Below are 23,162 nucleotides of genomic sequence, written 5' to 3'. Positions count from 1 at the left end.
TGCTTGGGGATTTGGAATTGTCAAGTATCCTTGAAGGTCCCTGTAAAGTGAAAATAAATGTCTGCTAAATTTGACACACCGCAGAGAAGTTTTTAACGAGCTCGTCAAGTGTAAACAAATCGCCAAGTAGGTATATAAAATGACGCTTCAAAATCATGAAAAATCAACCTCCTCCCTCCGCTCGTAGACGCTGTAAAGGCGCTCTCAAGTGGCTACGCCAGCCTGAAGCGTCGGTCCACGCTGACTGTCAAGTCTGGCTTTAAAACAAACAAACAAAATCCCCCTCCTCGCTGTTCCCCCATCTTCGCTATTATTTGGTCTTTCTCTCTGTGACACGCGCGCATTCACGGCCGACAACGAGGCACTCTAAAGTAGTCACGCCAGCGGATTATCCGAAGGGAAAATGCATTTTCGGGGATAAGGCATAGTTAGCTAGGTAACTGCATGTCGCAATTGCACCGGACCACCGCCTTTTGTGAACATTGGCGCTCTTATGTAGTGGGGGAGGGGTGACTCATGCCGGACGCAAGTGCATCGCTGAGTTTTGTTTTAGCCACGCCCCAGAAATCAGGAAAACAGAAATGGTGAAAAACTGTTCAATGCTATTGCCACAATTGAGTACAACTGTACCTACTCGGCAGTTCTCTTCAAACATGCATAATATATATAAAAAAAGGGTCTTTAAGGGTCTTAAGACTTGCCCTTTTCGGAACAGTGTAGGATTATTGAACTTTCCGTTTCTTTTTCAGTCACCTCCGTCCTCCGAAGTTAAGCCCCCATATGCTTTCGTCTTATTACTCACTCGGCTCCCTCCATCTCAACTCATTTAATTCTTCTCCCCGATTGCCGTTTGCACACAAGAAGCCCATTGTATGAGCACATGTCCACCAGCCCCTCGAAGCGCAGCCCCCCGCGCTCTCCGACTACTGAGGTTGGAATCGGGTCACCTTTCCATGTAGCAGTTATATTTCACATCATTCCGCGTAATTGGAATCAGGTCACATTGCCGGTGAAGAAAGATGCACGTAAGATCTTCAGCAAAGATTGCATTTCTTTCCGGTGTTTATACGAAGGCTTGCATAATACAAGCGCATTTAATCATTTGTTTCCGTGTCTTTGGTGGTTTTGTCATCATTTGAAACACTCGCGCCAGCGTCCCAAAAGTCATTCCGTGACTGACGCCGAGTGCCGTGTTTCACAAAAGGCAGATGGCCCGGAGAACAAATCGGAGCCTTGGTGAAAAGGGAAAACAAAGCCACGAGGGAATAATTAGGGAAGGAAGTGACACGGCTTACGAGAAACATGACCCTCTTTCAGAAAAGACGAGCGCTGACAGCACTGCTGTGATGCAATCCATCACCTCCGCACAATTCCCTTCAAAGCAAAAATTCTGCATTTATACTTGCTTTTTACGTGTGCCGAATAAGTGGCGGGCGTTGAACAAAAGCTTCCTTTCACTGACTTTGAACAGACACTAAGTGCACGTTTGTTTGTTCAAATTAGCGTCGCGTAATCCCCCGAGGTCGTCTGCAGTTCTTCACGTAAACAGTCGGCATGCGAGCGCGCGTTTTTGTGCGGGCACCATTCAAAACAAAGCAAAACGGAATAGGCCACAGTTGGGAACATTAAGCATCAGGAAAACAATTTTAGGACGTCTTGGGGTTGCATGCAGAGTAGGGGGCTTTAAATGTTTACAAAAGGCTGCTTTTAGGGTGCTCCAACTTGGTCGGGATATTAACTGAGAGGTGCGCGGCATATTTTGCCCCAACAGCTTTCAAATTGTAAAACTTTGGGGGCCGCGCTCTAACGTTTGAGAACGGCTGCTTTGGAGTTGGTATGGGCCGGTTACCGGTTCTTGGAAAAGGAACTGAATTCCCAAAGATGGATTTTCAATGCAAGAGAACTTGGCTCTGCATTGAAATCATGTGGAAATCAGATATGCACAACGATGTAGAAATCATTTGTGAACATTCGCAATACATTTGGATTATGCGTCGGACGCACTGCGCATGCTGTTGTCGGCCTTCCGCCCTGCCATTTTTCAGGAATTACGGCGTAAAGTCGGGCTACGTGGGAAACTGAAAGAGGAAGGAGGAAAGGAAACGCATGAAGGATGAATAGAAAGAGGAAATCCTCACCCTGTGCGAGGGATTGTTGTGCATTCGAGTCGACGCACTTTGAAGGATGGCCCACAGAAGGCATCCCGAGGTACGGCAGACAAATAAAACCAGTTTGTTCCTCCTCCTTCTGTCTCAAGTTTGACTTGAACTTTCCCAAACCTCCACAACGACCGCTTCCATGCTCACCCGGCCCTTGGCGTACGACTCCTTGCCCTCATCTTCGGGCATTTTTGTCCTAAGTGCGTGGGCGATGGCGCTATCGCATACTACATCCTGCGCCGCTTCCCGTGCCCTGTCATCGTCCTGCGTGTACCCGTCCTGGCACCTCGCGCTAAACGTTCCCCTTTTCCAGGTGCGTCACTCTTGTTTCCTGCTGGATCTGCAGAAGAGAACAGCGGTTGATAAATTGGCCCAGGAGAAGTAGTTTGCTCTGAACTTTATGCCTTTAACACCGAACCCAAATGTTCGCCTTCACACAGTGACGCATCAAAAACTGGAAAGTAGTTATCAGTGCAAGCTAATACACACGCACTCCAAGGCGGAAAATGGCTCGGTCACACCCCCCCCCCACATTCTGTCTACTGGCTAGGGATAGGCATAATAATCGATCAAGTGACCGTTAAGAATCTTAGTCAACTTCAACTTCAATCAAATGTCCTCCCAAGTGTCCTTCCACCTCTGCGAGCAAAGGTTGCCCTTTGACCCGCATGCAGTCGTAGCAAACCGTTCCTTTGGCGCGATTGCGCAACGGCTTCAAGCACGCCACAACTCGATCCGTGAAAAGGGCGCAGAGCACCCGTGCGCGCCACGCCCCGTCGCCCGGGCGACACTAGCCGCCGACGGATAACGCTTGTATCGCCATAGCAACCTCGGGGTCGGAGTGGGTCTCCACACGCAAACTCACGCGTGCGCACACACACACACACCCCTCTTTCTTGGCGACAGGTTGGTGATGGGCCAACGTGTGTGTGTGCGGGGGCTTTGAAAGCGATAACGCCACGCTTGTGATGGAGACTTCTTGTGTGTGTACGTTGCGATTTGGCAGCGTCATGGGATCAGGATTTGGAAACGGAAGCCAGCGAGGAGCGTTTTTGCTGGTAGGCGACGTTGGGTGGAATAAAGAGACACCAAAGTCGCAATTACGATCAAATATGCAGTTTAATCTCGAACTACTCTCTATGGCTGCGGCTATTGAATATTTCGATTCATCTTCCAACGATTATTCAAATAATCCAAAAATTGATTTTGCATTATTAAACAATACTACCACTACAAAATATGCACGTGAGGTGCAGGAATTGTTTTTGTCCACTTGGGGTCACCATCCTCACGTTAGATACACTATTATTACACTATAATATGAGTGTATGAATGTGCTTCTTTTGTGTTATATTTTGTTACAATTTGTTCAATAAAGCGATTGAAAGTGCACCGGCGGCTGTGTGGAGGACTTCCAATACATTCTAACCAGCGGTGCTGGACTAAATTAGCTAACGATATTTAGTTTACCTTATGAGGGTTATCGTAAATGTGCAGTTGTGTAAACCGGTGCTACTTTGCAGTAGACACATTGCACTTGATCTTCTTTTTGAACTGTGAAATGAAATGATGACGTTTTTTCTTTTACGCATTCTTCCCCTCCGGGCTCGGTGCCATCACGCCAACTTAATTCTACAGTAACGTCATCCGTCACGGCAAAGTTTGAGGCAGACATTTTGCTTCGACACTTTTATAAACAAAATATTTGAATTATTCCAATTATCGTTTCAGTCCTACCACCGTCTGGCACGGCGTCTTCCATACGGCACCTCCCGCAAGTTGCTAGTTAAGTATAAGTGATAGATGCGTGTTCAAAAAAGTGTCTATCCAGTAAAAGTGGAGATTTTCTAATCGTTACCTTATATGCGTATCACATAAACTCCATTTTTAGGCCATATCGTTCATATTAAATTGGATCAGATCGCTAGAGTTTAAATGAAAATAGTTCATCCACACGGGCGTGGCTATTTCATGTGTCTTGATTCTTGCTTTTGTCTTCTCTCTGCATGGGGGATTCTCCATCCGCCTGCCAACCATCTCGTGTCACCTTTCCTGTGCAACTCAACAGGTAAGTGCCTTACATTTTTTTTTCTCTTGCAATGCACACTTGAAACGATCCGGACAACGATAGTTTTAGCATTTTGGTGAGGGCTCTCTCTCCTTAGCGTGGGAAGAGGATGTGAAACTGTGTCTGTGTCTGTGTGAGATCAGGAACCTCCGTGTTTTGTCAGCGCCGTAGCACGCAGAGCCCACAGGCGCCGCCGCAGTCTTTTGCTCTCTGCACGACACACACGCACACACACACATTGGGCGTGTCCAACAGAGGCCGGCCCGCTCGGTGTCGCCCACGCGGTGTTTTCTCACCGAGTCGTCCGACCTGCTCTCACACCCCGGCCGACCCGTATCGCGTTCCGCCTTCCCGACGGCGTTCGCCTTTCTCCGCGACGTTCAACCCGTAGATACAAACCGACGGGCCCTCGTAGACCCCGAGCGCTTTCTTCGCTCGGTTTGTGAGCTGCACTATGCAGAAGCTGATTTTCAGTCATCTTGAGTGGTAAAACGTTAGACGAGCAAGAACCCTTAATTCTATTGACTTCTGATATTTATATTTAAATTTTACTTAATTTGGACTGCAACCATATTTGAGCACAAGTGCTATAGAAATGCAGAAGTCTATTAAAGGAATGAGCACGAGTTGAGGAAATGGCTTCATCATTTTGCCATCATAAAACTGTTAAGAGCTTTCCAGGGAATGTTTCAACATTGAAGTGTGCATAAATATGTTCAGCAACTCTTGACAGAGTTGTCCAACCTAGAAAAGGGCGTCCGACATCAGAGGTTCCACTGTAGCGCAAGCATCCTCCTCGTCTCTTCTCACGCTGCTAATTAGTCACCGGTTGACCTCAGCTGACGAGGGGGAGGTGACCATCTCGACACTTCTGGCCATATCATCAACAAAGAAAGTGACTCACTATTAGAACACGTCATGATTTCTCTTAAGGGCGTGTAGACTGCGACTGATTCACCTCAATTGTCTCCTGACTTTTTTTTTTTAAACAGTAACTTACTTAGAGGAAGAACAGTGACACACATAAACACAATGAGCACATTCACACAGGAGCTGCTGTTGTCGGCCACAGCTCCGACCCGGACACTCGCACGCCGACATCAAACGGCGCCCGACCGGGCCCCGCCTCCTAAAGGCACGTGCATGTACACAAACACTGCAATACGTATTTCTATACATTTGATACTTTTTATACTTCTATACATGTGATACTTTTTGGGTGGTGGCAATTTGTCGGTGTGTTTAAAGCTTGTGGGAGGCGAAAACTACAAAATGTCTTTTTTTTATAGTCTCTTTCTACATTTTCACCTTTTGCGAGTCGTTCTGGAACGTTCGCCCCACGATCACCAGGCTTCGCTGTACCGCGTGGTTCGCACTCATTTAAACCAGCTGAGCTCACACGCTGTCGAGTTTCACACCTCCTGCGCTCTCCAAGTTGATTCTGCCAGACTCGAGCTTCACACGCACGTATTAATTCTGAAGGGTTTTCCCCGGCTTTCGCAGAGCCCGAACTGTGACCTCAGGGTGTTTTTTTTTTTAAAAAGATGAGAGATGATCTCCTCCATGGTGCTTAATCCTTAACGCTTACTCGTCACGTGTCGGTTTGGACGCGCTTGCCGAGCTCCTTGAGAAATCCAGAACGATGCCCTCCTGTTTTGCAACAAACTGGACCCGCCAAAACCCAAAAACTGGACATTTGAATTATGCGCAATAGAGCTGTTCGATAGAACGATAGAAATCGTAGTGTGATATAAAAATGTCTACCGGCGACAGCGTACGATGGATGTAATTATCGTCGTTATCGTTATTATGATGTGTGGGCTATTGGGTTACACTGATGTAGTGTTAGAGATGGTAAAACAACAAAAGTCGCCCTTCTACTACATCATCCTTGTAACGCACTCTGCTGTCTTGACTTGTCGATTTATATATATATATACACAGTATATACAATTTTGTCCACAGCACGAACGTGCAGCTTTTGTGTTGTTGCCTGGGTAATATGCTCAAAGGTATTTTGGCCCTTGATACTTGACATTTAGTCCGTGTACCTCGAAGGCCCTGCAAAAGGTACAAGTACTCACCTCGGAGTCTATTAATGTCTACGGGGTACGACTTCCAAAACTTGTTTGTCTTGTGCAACACAAAAACCTTCGCAACCACCCCTGAAACTTAAGTCCCATTGAAACAGTTGGATGGCCCGAAGGATAAAAACGACAACATGACCTTGTTTTCATTTTTGGATCAAGAAGACATTTTGTTAGGTGAAACGAACAAAATCCAGAATGTCCCAGTCGGGAATTTTTGGTGGGTTGAGGCGATACACCGTGTCCGCCCAGTTTGTCTTGACCTTTAAAACTTGATCAGAAAATGATAATGATAATATGAAGCCTCTAAAATGTTTCTTTCATCCAGCACCCCCAGAACCAAATCCCAATAGGCCACCGCTGGTCCAAAATGACTTTGTCAGAAGTGGGATTCGAACCCACGCCTACAGAGTAGACTACGACCTGAACGTAGCGCCTTAGACCGCTCGGCCATCCTGACGTTGTAATTGGGCCCGACGTTACAACATTGGATATTGTGCACCGGTTCTCCTTTGCCAGTAGACGCACTTCTACATCTTCTTGTGTGAAATAATCCCAACCTTTGGTCCTTTTCTGTCTTTTATGCACTCTTTCCTCCTGGCTCGCGGGTATTGCTATGTGTCATTTGTCCGCGATACAGCAAATAAATATATATAAAATCAGATGAATGAATTGAAAAACTGCGATAAAGCGAGACCGCAAAAAGTGAACGCGATATGACGAGGGACGACTGTATTCAAACGTCAGTCGCAAGGGAAAGTCCCCATTTTGTGGATTTGTAAATGGTGGGTTCCCACGATTTGCGGTGGCTTCAAGTCCGAGGTGGAAAGGCCGTGCTCGGACGGGGTAAAAGTCACGATCGGAAGAGAAAGACTCGTGCTGCATTTGAGGACGACAAAGAAAAGCAAGAGAGATGTGAGAAACATGTCGAGAATGGCGGAAGACAGACGGGAGGGTGGCCAGATGGAACGCAGCTCTGCAACTTGTGGGAGGATTTCCTTCGGGGAAGAGTTTGGCCTTTTGCTCTATTTCTGTTGGCTGTGCGACGGCAGCGCGGCCAATATGAACTTCCCGCTTGTCGACGTTAGGCACGCGTGGGCCGGCCGGCGACGCGCCCGCCTCCGACCGGCCGTCGCCAGACTAACAACCGGAAGTGTACTCTGAAATCCCCTCGCAAACGACGTCGCTCGCTTCTTCAATCTTGCTTAAGGGAAGGCAGCCAAAAGGAGACCGGCCGCGGGAGCCGACTCAAGCTGAGACTTCATGCGACGCCGTCTGCTTCATCAGCATAAATCTCGCCTTCCATTTTCCTCGCTGGCTGTCAGCCGCTTTCTCCGATGGCGGTAGAGGCGGAAACCCACAAGCCGCCCTCACACGGCCAGTAGGCTGCACACCTACCTTGCCGCTACCGTTATTTCAGTCATTAGCTTTTATTCCACTTGGCTCTCACGCGCGTGCCGGTTAAGTGTTTTTTATGCGCGTAAACACGTGGCGCTCGCACCTCTCGGCAGGTGGTAAGCGCTGCGACGGGAGTCTGGCGCGGCGTAAGACGGGGACGGCGCCACCTGCTGCGAGGGGGACGGGTCGCCCGGTCGAGCTCCCGGCGCGTCGTCGGCTCGTCTGTCGGCGAATGAGCTCAGTGTGAGTCTTTTGCGGTTTACCATCTTCTAACCTCGGCTCAAGTTTCGGAAGAAAAATAAAGACGCTATCACCCGCGTGTTTATTGTCTTTATAAAGTCAAACATTTCTTTGTTCTCACTTATTCCTTTGACTATTATATCAGTGTTATTGCTCAGGCAAGAAAATACACACTGATGACCGCTCCTGAAATAACAAATGAAGCCGTTTTTCTCCCCATCTCATGCTGTAATTATTGTGCATTGCTGCACTAAAGTAGCCCCCAAAAATGTGCATAAATAGTGTCTTTTGTTCGCTAGTGATTTTCTTATTATTTATAGTTCATGACGTGGGGAAAGTAAATAGCGTGTTCATTAAACTGGGGATTGTTGCTACTAAATCAAGTCAGCATAAAATCATCAAATAATTGTGATTGTATTCTCACATTTATTTGGAAACCATTAAGGACACAAACATGTAAAACTCCCAGTCTAGATTTGTGGAATTCACGGAAAATGATTTTGTAATAATTCATGTTTAATTGTATTTCTTGTGCCGGCACAGTGACCGACTGGTTAGCACATCTGCCTCACAGTTGTGAGGACCCGGGTTCAATCCCCGGCCCCGCCTGTCTGGAGTTTGCATGTTCTCCCCGTGCCTGCGTGGCTTTTCTCCGGACACTCCGGTTTCCTACCACATCCCAAAAACGTGCGTGGTACATTAATTGAAGTCTCTAAATTGACCGTAGGTGTGAATGTGAGTGCGAATAGTTGTTTGTTTGTATGTGCCCTGCGATTGGCTGGCGACCGGTTCAGGGTGTGTCCGCCTCCCGCCCCAAGATAGCTGGCATAGGCTCCAGCACGCCCGAAGAATGAATGAATGCATTTCTTGTAAAATTGCTTCTATTTTCATAATACTATTTTTGTATTTCAAAAATGTCAAATTGATTCGTGTGTGTAGTACAACTTTTTTTCGCGTTTCTCGTGAAGCCAAAACTCTTTTTCTTAAATTATTTCAACTTTATTTTTGTAAAAGAAATACTTCTATTACAATGTGATTCTTGTAAAAGCACAGTTTTTTTTCTCATAATATTACGTATTCTCGTAAAAATTGCTGTTTCTCACAATTCCATGATTTAAAAAAAAATATTTTGTATAAAGTTCTTTGTTTTTGTAAACTCAAACCTTTATCCTTCCTATCCATATTTGTATCTTTATATTTATGTAAAATTACAACTGTATGCTCATAAAATCGCAACATTTTACGCTTAAAAACAAGACTTTCTTGTAAAATCACACTTGCTGTCTCTTTAAGTCCAACCTGAAGTCTACTCCACCATATTCCTTCATGCACACAAATATGTCATATGTCATTCAGGTTTCATACTCAGAATTATTTCATATGTGAAGTAAACCGTATTGCATTTTGGCATCTGCGGACTGACGTGGCGGCGCCCACTCCAAAACGTTTTCCACGGGTGTGTGTTGTGCCGGAGTCGTTGTTGAAAAGCAGCACTTGTGTTTTGACAGCTTCGCGCGGACGTGACGCGGCATGTAGTGTGCGCGCTTTGTGCCACACGCGTGTAGCTGAACACGTACGCACGTGCGCCGTCATCGTGAGCCCAACGCGGAGCGGAGGGCGCGTCGTCGATAGGTAACCCTAACCCCCCAAAAGAAGTAATCCCACTCCTGAGTCCCAGTTGAAGTTTCAAACTCAACAGAAAACATGGAGAATGATATGTTGTGTATTCCATAGCTTAATGCTAACGCATAATAGGAAACGTCATAGACTGGCTAATGAATAGCCGTTTTAACTCTTTCGGGAAGGGATATTTGAACACAAGTGGTGGTAGACAGATAATATAACATTCCTCAGGGGCTATATTCTTTATCCTCTGTGAAGAACTCCTGCGGATTCCTGATGTGTGACCGTCTCCGTGTATATCCATATATCTGTATTATTCTGCGCACAGGTGTTGAACTGTTTCATTTCTTTACATTCATTGACCTCCGACTGGAACGCTCGAATTTGCGTTCTTTTACGATCACCGTAAGCGCAGCGTATGTCCAAATGGTGGCGATATCTGATAGATTTGAATACGTTTGCTATTAATTTCATGAAGACAAAAGATTGCGCGCACAGAACACATCTGGCCTCCTTTGCTCAGGAACGAACGAGCGATCGGGAATGTGCAGCCGACCGCACCCGTTCTCACTTTCAACCGCTGGACGCAGGGTGTGTGCGTGCGCGTGCGAGTGAATCGACTGCTCAGATTACGGGCCGCTATATCACACGGTTCCTTTCTCACACTGTTTTTGTTTTTCTCTGAGTTTTGCTCGGTTCCTGTCCACACTCGCGAGTTTTCCAAAGAGACGCTCACGGCTTCCACATGTGTGTCCGCTTTGTCTCGTGACGCGTTTGGGAAGTGGCCCGAATGCCACCCGACACTCTTTTGTCTGTGCTGCGAATGCAGGGGGAAAAAAAACCAAAAGAAAAACACACAGCACATCCTGACCGGTGGCTGCACTTCAAGCTGCTGCTTTTTGCGGGTCAAGGGGGAGAAGGTCGATACCAGCTACAAGCGCGCACACACACACACACACTTTTCTTGGTGACTAATAGAAGTAAGTGACACATATAAAGAATAATAAAGCAAGTAGAGTAATTGCAGCACTATCTGCTCTGAATATTGGAGCACGTGTCCGGAGGAATGAAGGGGATTTGTCTTTTGAAAACCTGACAAAAGTGGACTGCGCCTAAAGCTTGAGCACCTTTGTGCGTCTGCGTGCATGCGTGCGTGTTCCGAATCAATGTTTGTTTAGGCACAGCCTTATCGGCAAACACGTAAACACAATAATCTGAGCACAATTAGGCTGCCGTAGTAAAACGTGGACATTTTCTGGCCCATTAGCTGCTGCACTAGTCGTTTTTTTCCCCCGCCCCTTTTTCTTCCGCGTTGCAATCCAGGTGAATGGCGCCCCCTAGTGGAGCGAAATAGTAGTCACACGAGAAAGACAGCAAGGCTTTTTGAAAATAGGAATTGTGGACAACACTGATCAGTTGTTACACGTGTTCAGAAGGCCATTTTTTGAAGGTAGATAACACACACCATAATTAGATACCATAATAATAATAATAAGAAGAAGTAATTCTTCAAAAGAATTAGTGTGTAAATAAACAAATACCATTGGCCTCAGCTTATTTAGATGCATGATAAACATGATTTTATTTGTGATTTATATTAAAATTTCTTAATTCACCTTATGATGCAATTATGTGAATGGACAAGTTTAACATATAACAGCAATAAAACTGCAAATAAATATGAGAAACAGATTTAAAAAGATAATAAATCCGAAAATAAAAATCAATCTACATATACAGATGAATGAAATAGATAATTAGTAGCTTTAAGCAATAATTCTGCTTTTATTAATTCAACCAGATAATTTCAATTCAAAGTCTAACATGTTGCATATTACAAAATAATCAACGCACCTATACAGGTGCTTGCAATGGATAAATCGTGGAGTTCATCTTTAATTTTAATTGTCTTTATTAATATTAGTTATAATTTCAGTGGACAGAAAAAGAACTAAATTGCGTAAAAAAATAAGTTAAAAGTATATGGACACCCAAAAAACTACTAAATACTCCAAGGTTTTTTATTTTTTATTTTTTTAACAAACCACTAAAATACTATAATATAATATTTTGATGAACAGGTCAGGTTTATTGTCATACGCAGTTCAGGTGCACTTATGGCAAAATGTAATGAAATACACCTTACATACATTGCATCTGTATATAGTGCAGCAACAAGTAAGTGGATAAAAACGAAATAAAGTCGATTAAAAATAGATATCACAACAATAACTCGTGTTCATCACTCACTCATGTGAGTCTAACTAGTCAGTTTCATTTGCAGTTCTTGTATTTGTTGCAGTGGATGTCACTGGCAGACCCTCAACCGATCTAGAGCGCCGATTGATCGTCTCGCCGCCACTGAACCTCGTCATCGTTTCCCCGCGGCGGTTTAAGTGCCGCCAAACGTACTTAGCGTTTCTATTGGAGTGCTATTTATTGGGGCGCAGGTGGCCGAGCCAAACCCGAGCTGAGGAACAATTGTCAAGTCAAAGATGGGAAGAGGAAAAATAGAGATTTTGGAGCGCGAACAGGGTAGTTCCTTGTAGTTTCCAAAACGCAGGTAAAGCCGTCATTTGGAGAGCACCTTCCGAAACGGCCGCGGCTGAAACTGAAAATGTCCGTATTTGTGCACAGAGAGTGCACATTTAGTGACCTTTAGTGACCCCGGTGCGCCCCTCCTCGGAACTAAGACAGCTGTATTTGAGGATGGAAGAAGAAACAAACAGAAACCTGGGCTGATACATCCTACAACTTTTGAACGTTTCTTTCTTTATAGTTAACCTACAAATGTTCTACTGTTGGAATGTGTGCACAAAGCTCTCTTTGTTTCCAACTTTGTCCTTGACCGTCGGCGCATAGCAAAAACCGAGCAGCTGATGTTAGGCCGCATGTGTTTTGTTCGTGCTTTATCCAGGTAGTCGGGTTCATCTGCGTTTTCTGCTGCGGTCGGTCAAAGGGTATCGGTGTCACGCGATCGGGTTTCGTGGCAAATGGGACGCAACTTGTGGCGGGACGCCAAGCGTGTCTTTTGTGCGTCGTCAAGAAGCGACGATAAATAACTGAACGTTTGATTTCTTCCATCATCTCATCTGATAAGCTCATGTTTTTTTTTGTGGACATTTGTAGCCTGTGGAGCCTTTCGGAGCAACCTCAACGTATTATCAAATTGACCAGAAGCTCAGAAAAGCGCAGCCGTTAGTCGTCAAAACACGACAAAGAGAAACAGATGCCACTTATCGATACAAGAAAAGAAAACGAGGGACTGAATGGAAGCGATGTGCTCGAGCGTCAGCGTGCTGACCCTTGACTTTTTAATGACCTTTGCGGTTAAACGGCTTTTCTTCCTGAAATGGAGAAATCAATGGACAAAAGCAGCCTGTGCAATTTTGCTTTCTGTCCTTGTTGTTGTAGATGTGATATGAAGGTAATCATTCTCCGCAATCGAGTTCCTCAACAATTTGACAATTTCAACATAACCGTTCATGTAAGGTAAGATCCGGAATGTTTCGAATTGCCATGAAAAGAACCCAGCACAGTAAAGAGATGAATGATGAAAGTCGTCATGTGTCATTAGTGTGTGCAAAGTTCTGCATGTGTTTCTGCTAGCTCGGTGGATCGTCAACTGGATAATACATTTACTGTGTAAAGGAACAAATGAGATGAGGTTGCGGACCTAAATGAAGGTTGGCCTCGAAGGGCGTTGAGTCTCCATTTCCACCACAACCTCGCCAAAAGCCTCAGATCGACTTTCGGCACTCTAACGAAGATCAGCGAGATGTTGTGGTCGAAGAAACACGAGCTTCTCTTCTAATTAGCATGGTGGTTTTCGGTTGTCATGTGTCATTTTCTTTCATATTCACATAAACACACACACAGCGTTGGTTTGCTTCTTGTCACACACACACACACACACGCGCGCACACACACACACACACGAGTCGTCGCACACCACCCAAGCGTAACTGCAGAGCTTCGACTTGGGCTGGAAAATCACCTCCCGAACAGAGCCCATAAAAAAAGTTGTTTTTGTCCACGAGGGCGCCCGTGTCCTGGCTTCCTTTTCCCCCCCAATCGTGCTAACGCGAAACCCACGATATTGTCGCATCAGAGCCATTCAAGGAAAATCTTGAATTAATCTCACAATCTTTTTGTGGCATTCAATTACGTTGGTTTTAGTTGTCCTCACTAATTACTCTTAATTGTAACAAAATCCAAGTTAAGTTCTTTGGTGTGGTTTGTGGTTTTTATGCTCCATGTTCAGCGTTGGACGAGTCGTTTTCTATCACCTCGGGCTGAATGTCAGCGACATGTCTTCACGAAAGTGTCTGGAAAAAAGATACGACTTAAAACAGTCACTTACAAAATTCTGAGAGAAAACCTGATGACCTTGCAGACCAACAACATGCTCTCAAAATCTCCAGTTATCAAGTAAATGCAATAAAATATGCCAAAGACATTTTAGTTGTCAGTATAAGACACGCTCAGAACATAATTTAGGTGCAGGAGGCTTGCTGGGGAGGTGCAGCCAAGGGAGAAAGGTGCAAGGGAGGCTTGAAAATGCCGAGAGGGGAGTGGTTGCCATGGATGGAGGGGCGGTGCGAGGATCCTCGAAGAGAGCGCGAGGGAGTGGCGGACGGACTCGGGTTTCAGCACCGTTGCTCCCAGGCTTGGGTGGAATCCTGACCCTAACCTCACATCACTCGATTCCTTCCAGACACGACACTCAACCGAGCCTCCGGTTCAGGGAAGCCTTGCTGTCCTCTGCAGTCTCGTGGATTCTTACATTTTGTTTCCACCGCCTCGTCTTTGTCCACCGTTGACAGCCGATCTTTATCTCAGCCGAGGAAGTCAAATGTGTTCTCAGGTGGCAGGAGCGTTGCGCGTGTCACCGTTGAGGCTGGGAACAAACAGCGGATGCTGCAACATCTCGGCCTGCTGCTGCTGAGACCGTACGTGTCAGCTGGTGTGCGCTCACAACAAAGTCACCACACTTCAGGCCACACGTGCTGCCGGGGAACAACGGGCGGCTTGTTTTGATTGTAACCTTCAAGGAATGCAGTCGTCTCCACCGGGAGCGATTCTGTCAAGCCCAAAATCAGCTCGTTGGATTTCTGACTCCTGTCCAAACTCTTGAAGCACAAAGGAAGAAAAACAGTTGTGATGTGGAAGGCCGCATGAATGAAATGCTGGCTGTGGCTTGGAACTATTTCTATCCTCAACATGGAATCAATATACTTGAGTTCTGAAGTACTTGCGCAGATCTGGTTGATGTTCCCTGCAATGTTTGCAAGCTCACAGTGTCTGGTAACCCACGGTCGAGGATTGTAATTTCCAATTCCGACCCTAAGAAGAAGAAGAAGACTTTCTGGATCCCTCGTGAGCTTGGGAGGATGAGAGGGGATCGGCGACCATCCGAGAAACCAGCCAGGTTGTCGCGGGCTCTCAGCTGGCTCAGTGTGTCCACCCTCTCTCGGCAGAGCAGACACTTCTTCCACAGCCAAAACGAGCTGCACGTGGTCCACAACCGCCGCTCGTCCCAGGAGCGTCACTCGCACCCCCGCCGCCACTCCGCCGGGACGGACGACAGCGACAGCTGGGTGTACCAGCCTCAACACAAGATCGGTTGGTTTTCATTCATCTCTTTCCAGAGATTTCTATCGGAAGATCCGCGAGGCCACGCGACGTCTGCCTTGGATTCCGCGACACAGGCCGACTTTGTTGTTGCTCTATAACAGGAAGACGGTGAGGTGGGCCGCTGTCTTTTTACGGCCTCTTGTTCTCCACTTCCTTGTTGCCGTAGAGAGTGTGCGGGAGGTGTTGCTGGGGATTTTAGCGTGGACGGTTTAAGGGGTCAAAGGCGATGGGTAAACAATGATGCTTTGTACTGGCGGAAGCTTTGTAGCTGATGTCATCGTGTGATAGTCTTACAGTCTGTGTGGGTTTTTAGTTCTTTCCAGATGTTTACATACAAGTCAAACGTCTCTCGGTATTACGTCTCCTGGTTAAACATCAACTTCTTGATGCGTTTTGACGTGGTGTCAGTTCGTCGCTTGTAACTGCAGCCTAGCGACTATCTACCCAAGAAGGGAAATTGACGCCATGACCTCATTAACCTTGTCTTTTGCTCAGATCAGCCTCAACTGCTTTGACACACAAATCGGCTGGCGAAAATAGGCCTCGATATTGAAATCAATTCAAATTCTCTGACTCCAGCGAGGTTGGGGAAATTGTTTGCCGGCGATGCGTGTCTCCGCGCTCGTTGAAAAAGCATTCTGAACGTCGCACCCGTTCACGAGTGGAGCGGAATGGAGTCGAGTCGCATTCCGGCTTGTCAGCCGATCGAGACCAAAAGACCAAATGCGTTCAATAGCATGAACCCCGTGTAGATAATCCTCAGCAAGTTGGACAGAAGCGATTATGGGTGCAGATAGCGCTTGGCATCTTGTTCTTCACAGATGTTCACGGTATCGTCACATAGTCCTTTGTTAACCCAGTCTCGTGGGCCCTCAGCCAATACCGTGGAAAGAAGGCTAAGTCAAGTTTGTGTTCGCTATGCAAGCGAACCCAACGGAGATCGCCCTCGCGGGTGAGCTCGGCATGACTCGTTTTTTAAGAGTCCCAGTTGATTCGGTCTTCACGTCTGTGCGAAAAATGCTGACTCATCAGTCGACTGAACGAGACCCGGCAATGTTCTGACTCACGCTGTCGACATGTCTGCGGAGGGATTTCCTACTGCTGTTTAGAAGACCCGTCTGTAAAAACGCGGCGTCTTTGCCAAGCATCCATCGTGTGCGTTGTCGATGTTTTGCGCATAACTCTATCTGTCCGTCGGGAGACCCCGCCGCCCCCTTCCCAGAACAGCTCAGGGCCGCACGTGACCGGAATGCTTTGAGGTGCTGACATTTTTGCTCAATGTCAAAGCGCTCGGCGAGTCGAGGGCCCGACACAGCTCAAACGAGCGCCGGTTTGTAAGGTCATCGTTTTATTCTCAACTGCTGGATCCTTTGGTTAACTTTGAAACTTCAAATTAAGAATCACTTTGTTGATTTGACTGTTTCGGGTGATTTGACGAAGTCTTGAGTCGGGTTTGGCATAACGTACGGTTCAACAGTTCACCGATGCTAAATAATTCAGTCGATCGATTGTCGATGAATGACACCGGATCCAAAACGGAGTGCACAACTCGACTGCAACAAGAGTCGACACTTAATTCAGTCTCAGCTAGTTTGCTAAAGAAGTGCAACTTGATGTCAGCTACGGGGAGTAGAGCTTCATTTTTCTCATCGAGACGATGGCGGCACCAAAAAGAACGTTAATAGAAAAACTATTTATTGATGAAGTCATTGTATCGTCTCAAAGGCTTTTGACGAGACATTCTAATGTAAGTTAAAAGCCGAACAGGTTTGGTTTCCGCACAGATTTTCTGGAATTCGTGTTGGTCACGCAAGCTAGCTTGGGAAAGGAAGAGGTTGTTTATTGACTGGATGCTATTAGCGCATTTGAGGTTGCGGGTTTGCTATAAACATCGTATACATTTCGTTCCCTGACCAGACAGTGTCAGAGACAGGTCATCCTAAAATCCTTCTGGCCATGCAACACACAAAGGAAACGTCTCATAGCGATGTTCGAGCTATTTATAGCATCTGGCCGGCGCGCCGGGAGGCTCCCGGGCAGCGCTGTGTGTAAATTTAGCCCCAAAATGAGCGCCTGTGGCTCGCTAGCCAGCAATTTTCACACAGCGTCGCCAGCGCCACCGTCTCCACGGCGATGATGTGAGTGGCATGCGAGTAAGCCTCTTCTTCGCTGCCTCCACAACCTGCGACCCGCCTACCGGGGGACGCCTCCCGGCCAATCGGCTGCGAGGAGGGCCGTCCGGGCCGCTCAGTGAACTGCTGGTGGAGATGAGGAGAACTGGCACAGTTTTACAACAAATGTTTTTCCGGCGGTGAGCGTGGTGACCTAGTGGTTAGCACATCTGCCTCGCAGTTCTGAGGTTAGCAGTTTGAATCGAGACTTTTCTTTGGTCAAAAGTGCTGCCAGAATGCCTCAGTTGAGAAAACTAAAAACTAAACCCCCACGCAGGAAAAGCAATTAGACAAATAAATCTGAAACTATCAACTCTATATTTTTAGGAAACCTTCCTGTCTGGATTTCATTTGAGTTTCTCCAGCAGTGAGCAGCTCGTCCCATTCTTCACACGTTTGACACGTCGGTGGGCCGTGAAACGTTTCTTGGCAGCGCTCATGCGGCGCTCGGTGTTTTAAACTATATTCTTAGAGCCGGTTTGAACACTCTCGAAATATTAATGTGCTTTTTACTTTGTCAAATATGATTTCTACTTTGAAATCAGGGCAGACTATAGTGAGAAAATTACAATTTCTCTCTAAATTCAAACTAGAACTGAATGAAACATGTTACAAGCACCATGTCAGACCTTTCTGACGGCTGCAAATTTATGCTTTGCATGATTGCTTCCTAGCATCTTCCTCAATGTTTTTGTGCCTGCAACACCCCCCCCCCCCCCGCAAAATGCAACTTTGGAGATTTGAGAGATGTAATATGTTTTGGACAGACTTGCCCGGCGAGTGTATTACGCGTGTACAGATGTGTTCTGTGGAGTAGTCCAAGTATTTAGGGCAGCAGCATATTGACCTCATTATTAACTCTACCTTGGCAGCAGCCACAAGCAGAATTGGCTCTCGCATGAAATGCTTTTAATGAGATGTTTATGAATTAAGGCTGTAAACAGGCCAGGTTATTTTCGGCCACAAAGAGCCACACTTACCATTGCCAGGATTGCCTTTGAGGGGCGTGGCCTAGTAAGTGACATCGGGAGCTGGAATCAGCTGCAGTCCTCGCTAGTGCTCTCATTTTCATTTGTGTTGACTGTGGCTCTCCTTGCCCACATGTGAGGGCACAACAAAAGTTGTCAGTCAAGGTACTTCTGTACTTTCTGTGCGGTTTCGTGCCATCCTGTTACGCTGTGCTTCAATCCAGATTAGCAGATGATAATTTGCCCTGAGAGGGTGGATATGTGTGCGCGTATGAGGCAGCAAGGCCTCATTCAAAGAAATCAGCCTGGGGAGCATGTACTGTAAAAAGTCAACGCGCCAATACTCCATCAATACTCCATACTAATTCTCGTCTCGCTTCTCTTCTCTCCTGCGTGCTGATGACGCGTCCACTCGGTCCAGGTGAGTCACTTCCTTTCTGTTCGAGCCACATGGCGAGCGCTTTCGTGTCTCTTTTGGCTGATCCCAGATCAGTCCTACCAAAGCCTGCCACATGCCTCAGGTTTAAGCCTGCATACGAGTGAAATCGCATTACGGCAACAACAAATCTCTCAGTGCTATCGCGACTATGTTCCAAGACAATTTGTATCACGCGTCCACACATCCTCTTACGACGTCGGTTTCACGGGGCCCGAGGCTTGATGAAAAAGCGAGAGGATTACATTTGTGGACATCATTTCATTTTGCGTGCTTCTTGTTGACCGGATGTTGGCCCAGCACAGTCGCCGTTCGACTGATGCTGTTTTTTGCGCGGCCGCAGTCGATCATTTTGGTCTGTGTGTGTAAAATAGCAACGCGTTGCAGTTGATGATGTACGGCACACTCGCTGAGATAAGATGTCGGCGAAACCCGCGTTTGAGGTCAACGATTGGTTTTTATCAGCTGACGAATGCGAACGGCTCTCATGTCCCGTACTTGGAAATGATAGTCTGCTATTTGGATTAACGCCTTTGACGACAACCAAGTATATCGCGTTTCCGTTTTGCTGTTATCAAACAGCAAATGTTTCATACAAACACACCACAAAGAAGGTTTATCGCGAGAAACAAATCTGTCCACAGCCATCCAAGTGTACTGAAGGTTGAAATGTTGACGGCGATTTTGCAGAGCATAATTTACAGTCGACTAAAAGTGTTGTCGTCCGTGTTTCCTTTGAAGTATCGCCGCGCGGCTGACGGGGCCGTACCCGGAAGGAATCTGTGGGGTTGGTGAAGTAGTATCTATCGGTGTCGTAGTAGTGTCCGGTATCGGCAGCGCTTAGCTGGGTTTGTGGTCTTTAATACAGAAAAGCACTGTATTGTTTAAAACCATAATAAAACATAATCGAAGAGAATGTCAATAAATACAAAGGTTTTATAAATTGCCATTACTGTAAGTGTGTGCCTTAAAGGGGTGTGTCCTATTGAGTGATGTCAGGAGCTGGAGTCTTGACAATTGTTCTTGTTTTGTATTTGTGGGTTTGTCCCGTTCGGTAAACAGCTGAAAGTGCGGCTCAGGCATTAAGGTACCTGAATTGCTCCGTAGTATTAAGTTATTTATTGGACGGTGACTATTTGCATTCATTTCTCTTCCAACGAAGCATATAAAACGATTGATAGGCGCTGATGAAAACCCATTGAAATGATTCGCTAAGCACTATTTGCACCGCCAGATTTGTTGGCAAATGGAATTCCAAATTCCGTCTCTCTTGCTTGGCTTACCAGAGCCGTCGTCAGGCAGACCTCTGAAGTGTTTCTTCCGAGCTGGTGTTTTTTTTTTTTAAACCGGATATATAGTAGTTTTATTATTTAGTTTTATAACTATTATATACTATTATAAGGTGAAAAGCAGTTTTATGATCTGCTTTGTTTGGTAGCAGCGGACTTCTCTTGCAGCGTTCCGTTATTGGTGTGCTGTCATTTAAATTCTTTTTTTTTTTTTAAACGCACAACTGGCGACATCTGGTCCTGGCAAACGTGTCACGGCCCGCAAGCAATAATGGCGCTGGGATTAGCGTGCTCACCACTCAAACGCGTACAGTAGAACCAACCAATGCCGTATGGAGCCAAAACATTGACGTGTTTTGCAGCACGGAGCCACGCGGAAGCTGTCGGAGCCGCAGCTCCGTGTTGTCTGTCATTGTCGCTTCCAGTAAAAGACATGGCCAACTATCCCAAAACTTGATGGATGACCTAAAAACCATTACAGCTGGTCCATGTGAAAGCCATTAGTCAACCTTCATTGGAAATCAATGGCTTTTGGTTCGCTCTGGATCTCCGCTCATGCTAGTTAGCCGTTTGCGACGTACGGATTTGGATGCTTTCGTGACTGCGGACTGGCTGGCGTTCCCGTCACGCGGAGATGAGCTCGTCGCTGCTCCCGCGTGGGCCAACAGTTGAATTGTGGGGGATTCAAGCGATTCTATTTGATCAGGGCATCGTGGCCTGGCAGCATGCGAACCGCTGACTGTCCAGTTTCCCTTAAAAACACCAAACCCTGCAACACGACGACACTTTTAGCGACTGTAACAACTGTGTCCTTTTGGTTGCTTGCCAGCTGAAAACGTTTGGAAATGTGTCGCAACCTGGACACTCCCAAAAATATTCACATTGTTGTTCTACGGGAACATTGAAAAATGCTAATACAGTGGTACCTTGACTTGCGAGTCAGCGTGCACCGATATCAGATTCTGACGCGGAGAAAAATATGATATCACAGTATTACAGTTATATCTGTAAAATGTATTCTTTTGAAATGTTTGGGGAAATGACAGCGACTTTTTTTTTTTTTCCATTCGACACGCTCCATAGGTGAGTACATGAGCAAACATAGACAGAAAAGAAAAACAAGAGAATTGTTCTTTTCTTTTGTTGATCATTATGGCAGATTTTCTTCATTTCAGGTTTTCATCAGTACGCAAATGCTAAGAAAAACACGAGCTTAGTCTTTATCTTAAGCGACTTCTTAACTTCCATTTGGCACCGCATTTCAATGCAACAAATGACGGCCTGCAAATTCCCTTTAGGCAAGAGCGATGCGGTTAAATGGCGACAGTAACTCTGAGGCTTTGAAGACGAGAGCGGCTCGGCTGTGACAGCAGCAAACGGGAGGCGGGGGCGGAGGGGATTTTTGTATATTTTTTTTTTTTTGCAAAGCAGTTTCCTGCTGTGTGGAAGTTGGCGTGTTGCCGCTCGTGTGTGAGCGGAGGAGGAGGAGGAGCGGGAGGGCGCCGGCGTAAGTGTCGCCGTCTTCGCCGTGTGCACGAGGAGCGAGCGGCCGCACGGACGAGGAGGAGGAAGGCGCGTTTGTTTCTTGTGGAATAAATGAGGAGGAATGTTCTGCTTGAGAGGTGAGTGTCCAGAACTGACGCAGACATTTTATCTTTCTTGCGTGCGGCGTGCGATCGGCAGGAGGACAAAGAAAAGTTGAACTCCATCCTTCCTTTGTTGCAAACTAACGTATGGCGGAGGAGTTTCCTCTCCTCAATATCCTCCCTTGCGTGCTTCAACTCTGGAATCATTTCTGACTTTGTGCTTCTTCAGTTCAGGTTGACTGAGTTGATTATGATGATAATTATTTTTTTCGTACGTTTGGTGTCAATAATGGGGATCTCGTCATCAAAGTGCAGAGCGATGTGCATGCTTTTCAAGCGCGGCATTGTCAGAATCAGAATCAGAATCAGAATCATCTTTATTTGCCAAGTATGTCCAAAACACACAAGGAATTTGTCTCCGGTAGTTGGAGCCGCTCTGTGTCGGCTTGCGAGACCGGCCACTTAAAAGTGCAGTAAAAGCAAAACTCGTCTGACTTTTCTCTGATCCTCGCGCTCACCACTCATTCACTGCTGGCTTCTACGACCTCCTCATCACCTCTGAAGAATGCGTGTGACATCATCGCCTCGGACGGATTTTTTATATTTGCCCTACTTTGCATTGGAAGAACCCCAACGCTTCCTATAAAGTCGGAGTGTCAAAGTCATTTTCCTCGCGGGTCTCGTCGTCCGGTGGGCGATTATGGCTGTGAAAATTAGAGAAATGTATCGTCACCTCATCGTATGATTGCCAAAGCTGCTTGGAGTAGACACAAAGTGTCCTCAAGTAAGAGTACTGTTATTTTAGAATCCAAATATTTATTCAGTTTCGAGTAAATATTCTGTGAAAAAAAACTACTCAAGGACTGAGAAACCGGTCAAAGCCCGAAAGTCAACTTGACAAAATATGAAATGGGAATGTGCAAATTCGACGACATCACTTGACATGAAATATCGGTAAAAAGCAAAGAAAAATGACCATTTTTGTGTCGATTTTCTGCCAAAACGAAAAGAACAAATCCATTTCGCGTCAACATGAAGTAAATGCACTTGAATTGTTTTCGTGGGCCACGAAAAATGATGTGGTGGGCTGGATCTGGCCCCCGGGCCTGGAGTTTGACACATTGAGTCATCTCTCAGATGTCATTCTTATGGAAGTAATTCTCTTGTCCGCCGCGTCCAGAAGTGATGCAATAGTTGGACTGTTTTGGGGCTGGGAAAAGAGAGAAAAAAAGCGGCATGCGGTCAGACACTTTTACTGACTTTTGTCATTTCCACAGCAAGTCACGCGTCACGCCCGCTCAATGGCTCAAAACACATTGGAAAGAAAATGAAACAAAATCCAGTCGTAGCCTAAACCGAATTCGCTGGGAGCAGCGCTTTTTCAACGGAGGAGGGTCTCGCCGGGCTTGTCTGTGAAATGTAGCTTCATAAACCCTGCAGATGGCAACCTTGCATCGCTTTGGATTTGGGATCAGCGCAGCTTTTGTGTCGGAGATCGAG

The 23,162-nt window shown here is 46.3% G+C and overlaps 1 protein-coding gene and 1 non-coding gene across 4 annotated transcripts in view; one reads left to right on the top strand and one right to left on the bottom strand.

Annotated features, from left to right (window-relative positions):
* The window catches only part of nhsl1b (NHS-like 1b), a 78,421-nt gene that overhangs the window by 15,933 nt on the left and 39,326 nt on the right, over positions 1–23,162 (top strand). The window contains exon 1 of one of the 3 annotated variants that reach the window (XM_061703867.1): positions 18,477–18,772. The exons of 1 other annotated variant lie outside the window; for it this stretch is intronic. In XM_061703867.1, coding sequence (XP_061559851.1) covers positions 18,751–18,772 — 22 coding nt within the window. In that variant the 5' untranslated portion in view covers positions 18,477–18,750. Of the gene's footprint in view, positions 1–18,476; positions 18,773–21,564; positions 21,699–23,162 lie in introns of those variants that run through there. One more of the 3 variants, XM_061703868.1, reaches the window with a different exon arrangement.
* trnal-cag (transfer RNA leucine (anticodon CAG)) lies at positions 6,692–6,774 on the bottom strand. The gene has a single exon. It is a non-coding gene; the product is annotated as a tRNA-Leu (tRNA).

Source organism: Phycodurus eques, chromosome 18 (assembly GCF_024500275.1).
Source record: "Phycodurus eques isolate BA_2022a chromosome 18, UOR_Pequ_1.1, whole genome shotgun sequence".
Taxonomy (NCBI): Eukaryota; Metazoa; Chordata; class Actinopteri; order Syngnathiformes; family Syngnathidae; genus Phycodurus; species Phycodurus eques.
Note: the sequence above shows the minus strand (reverse complement) of the source record. Positions and strands in the feature narration are given on the sequence as shown.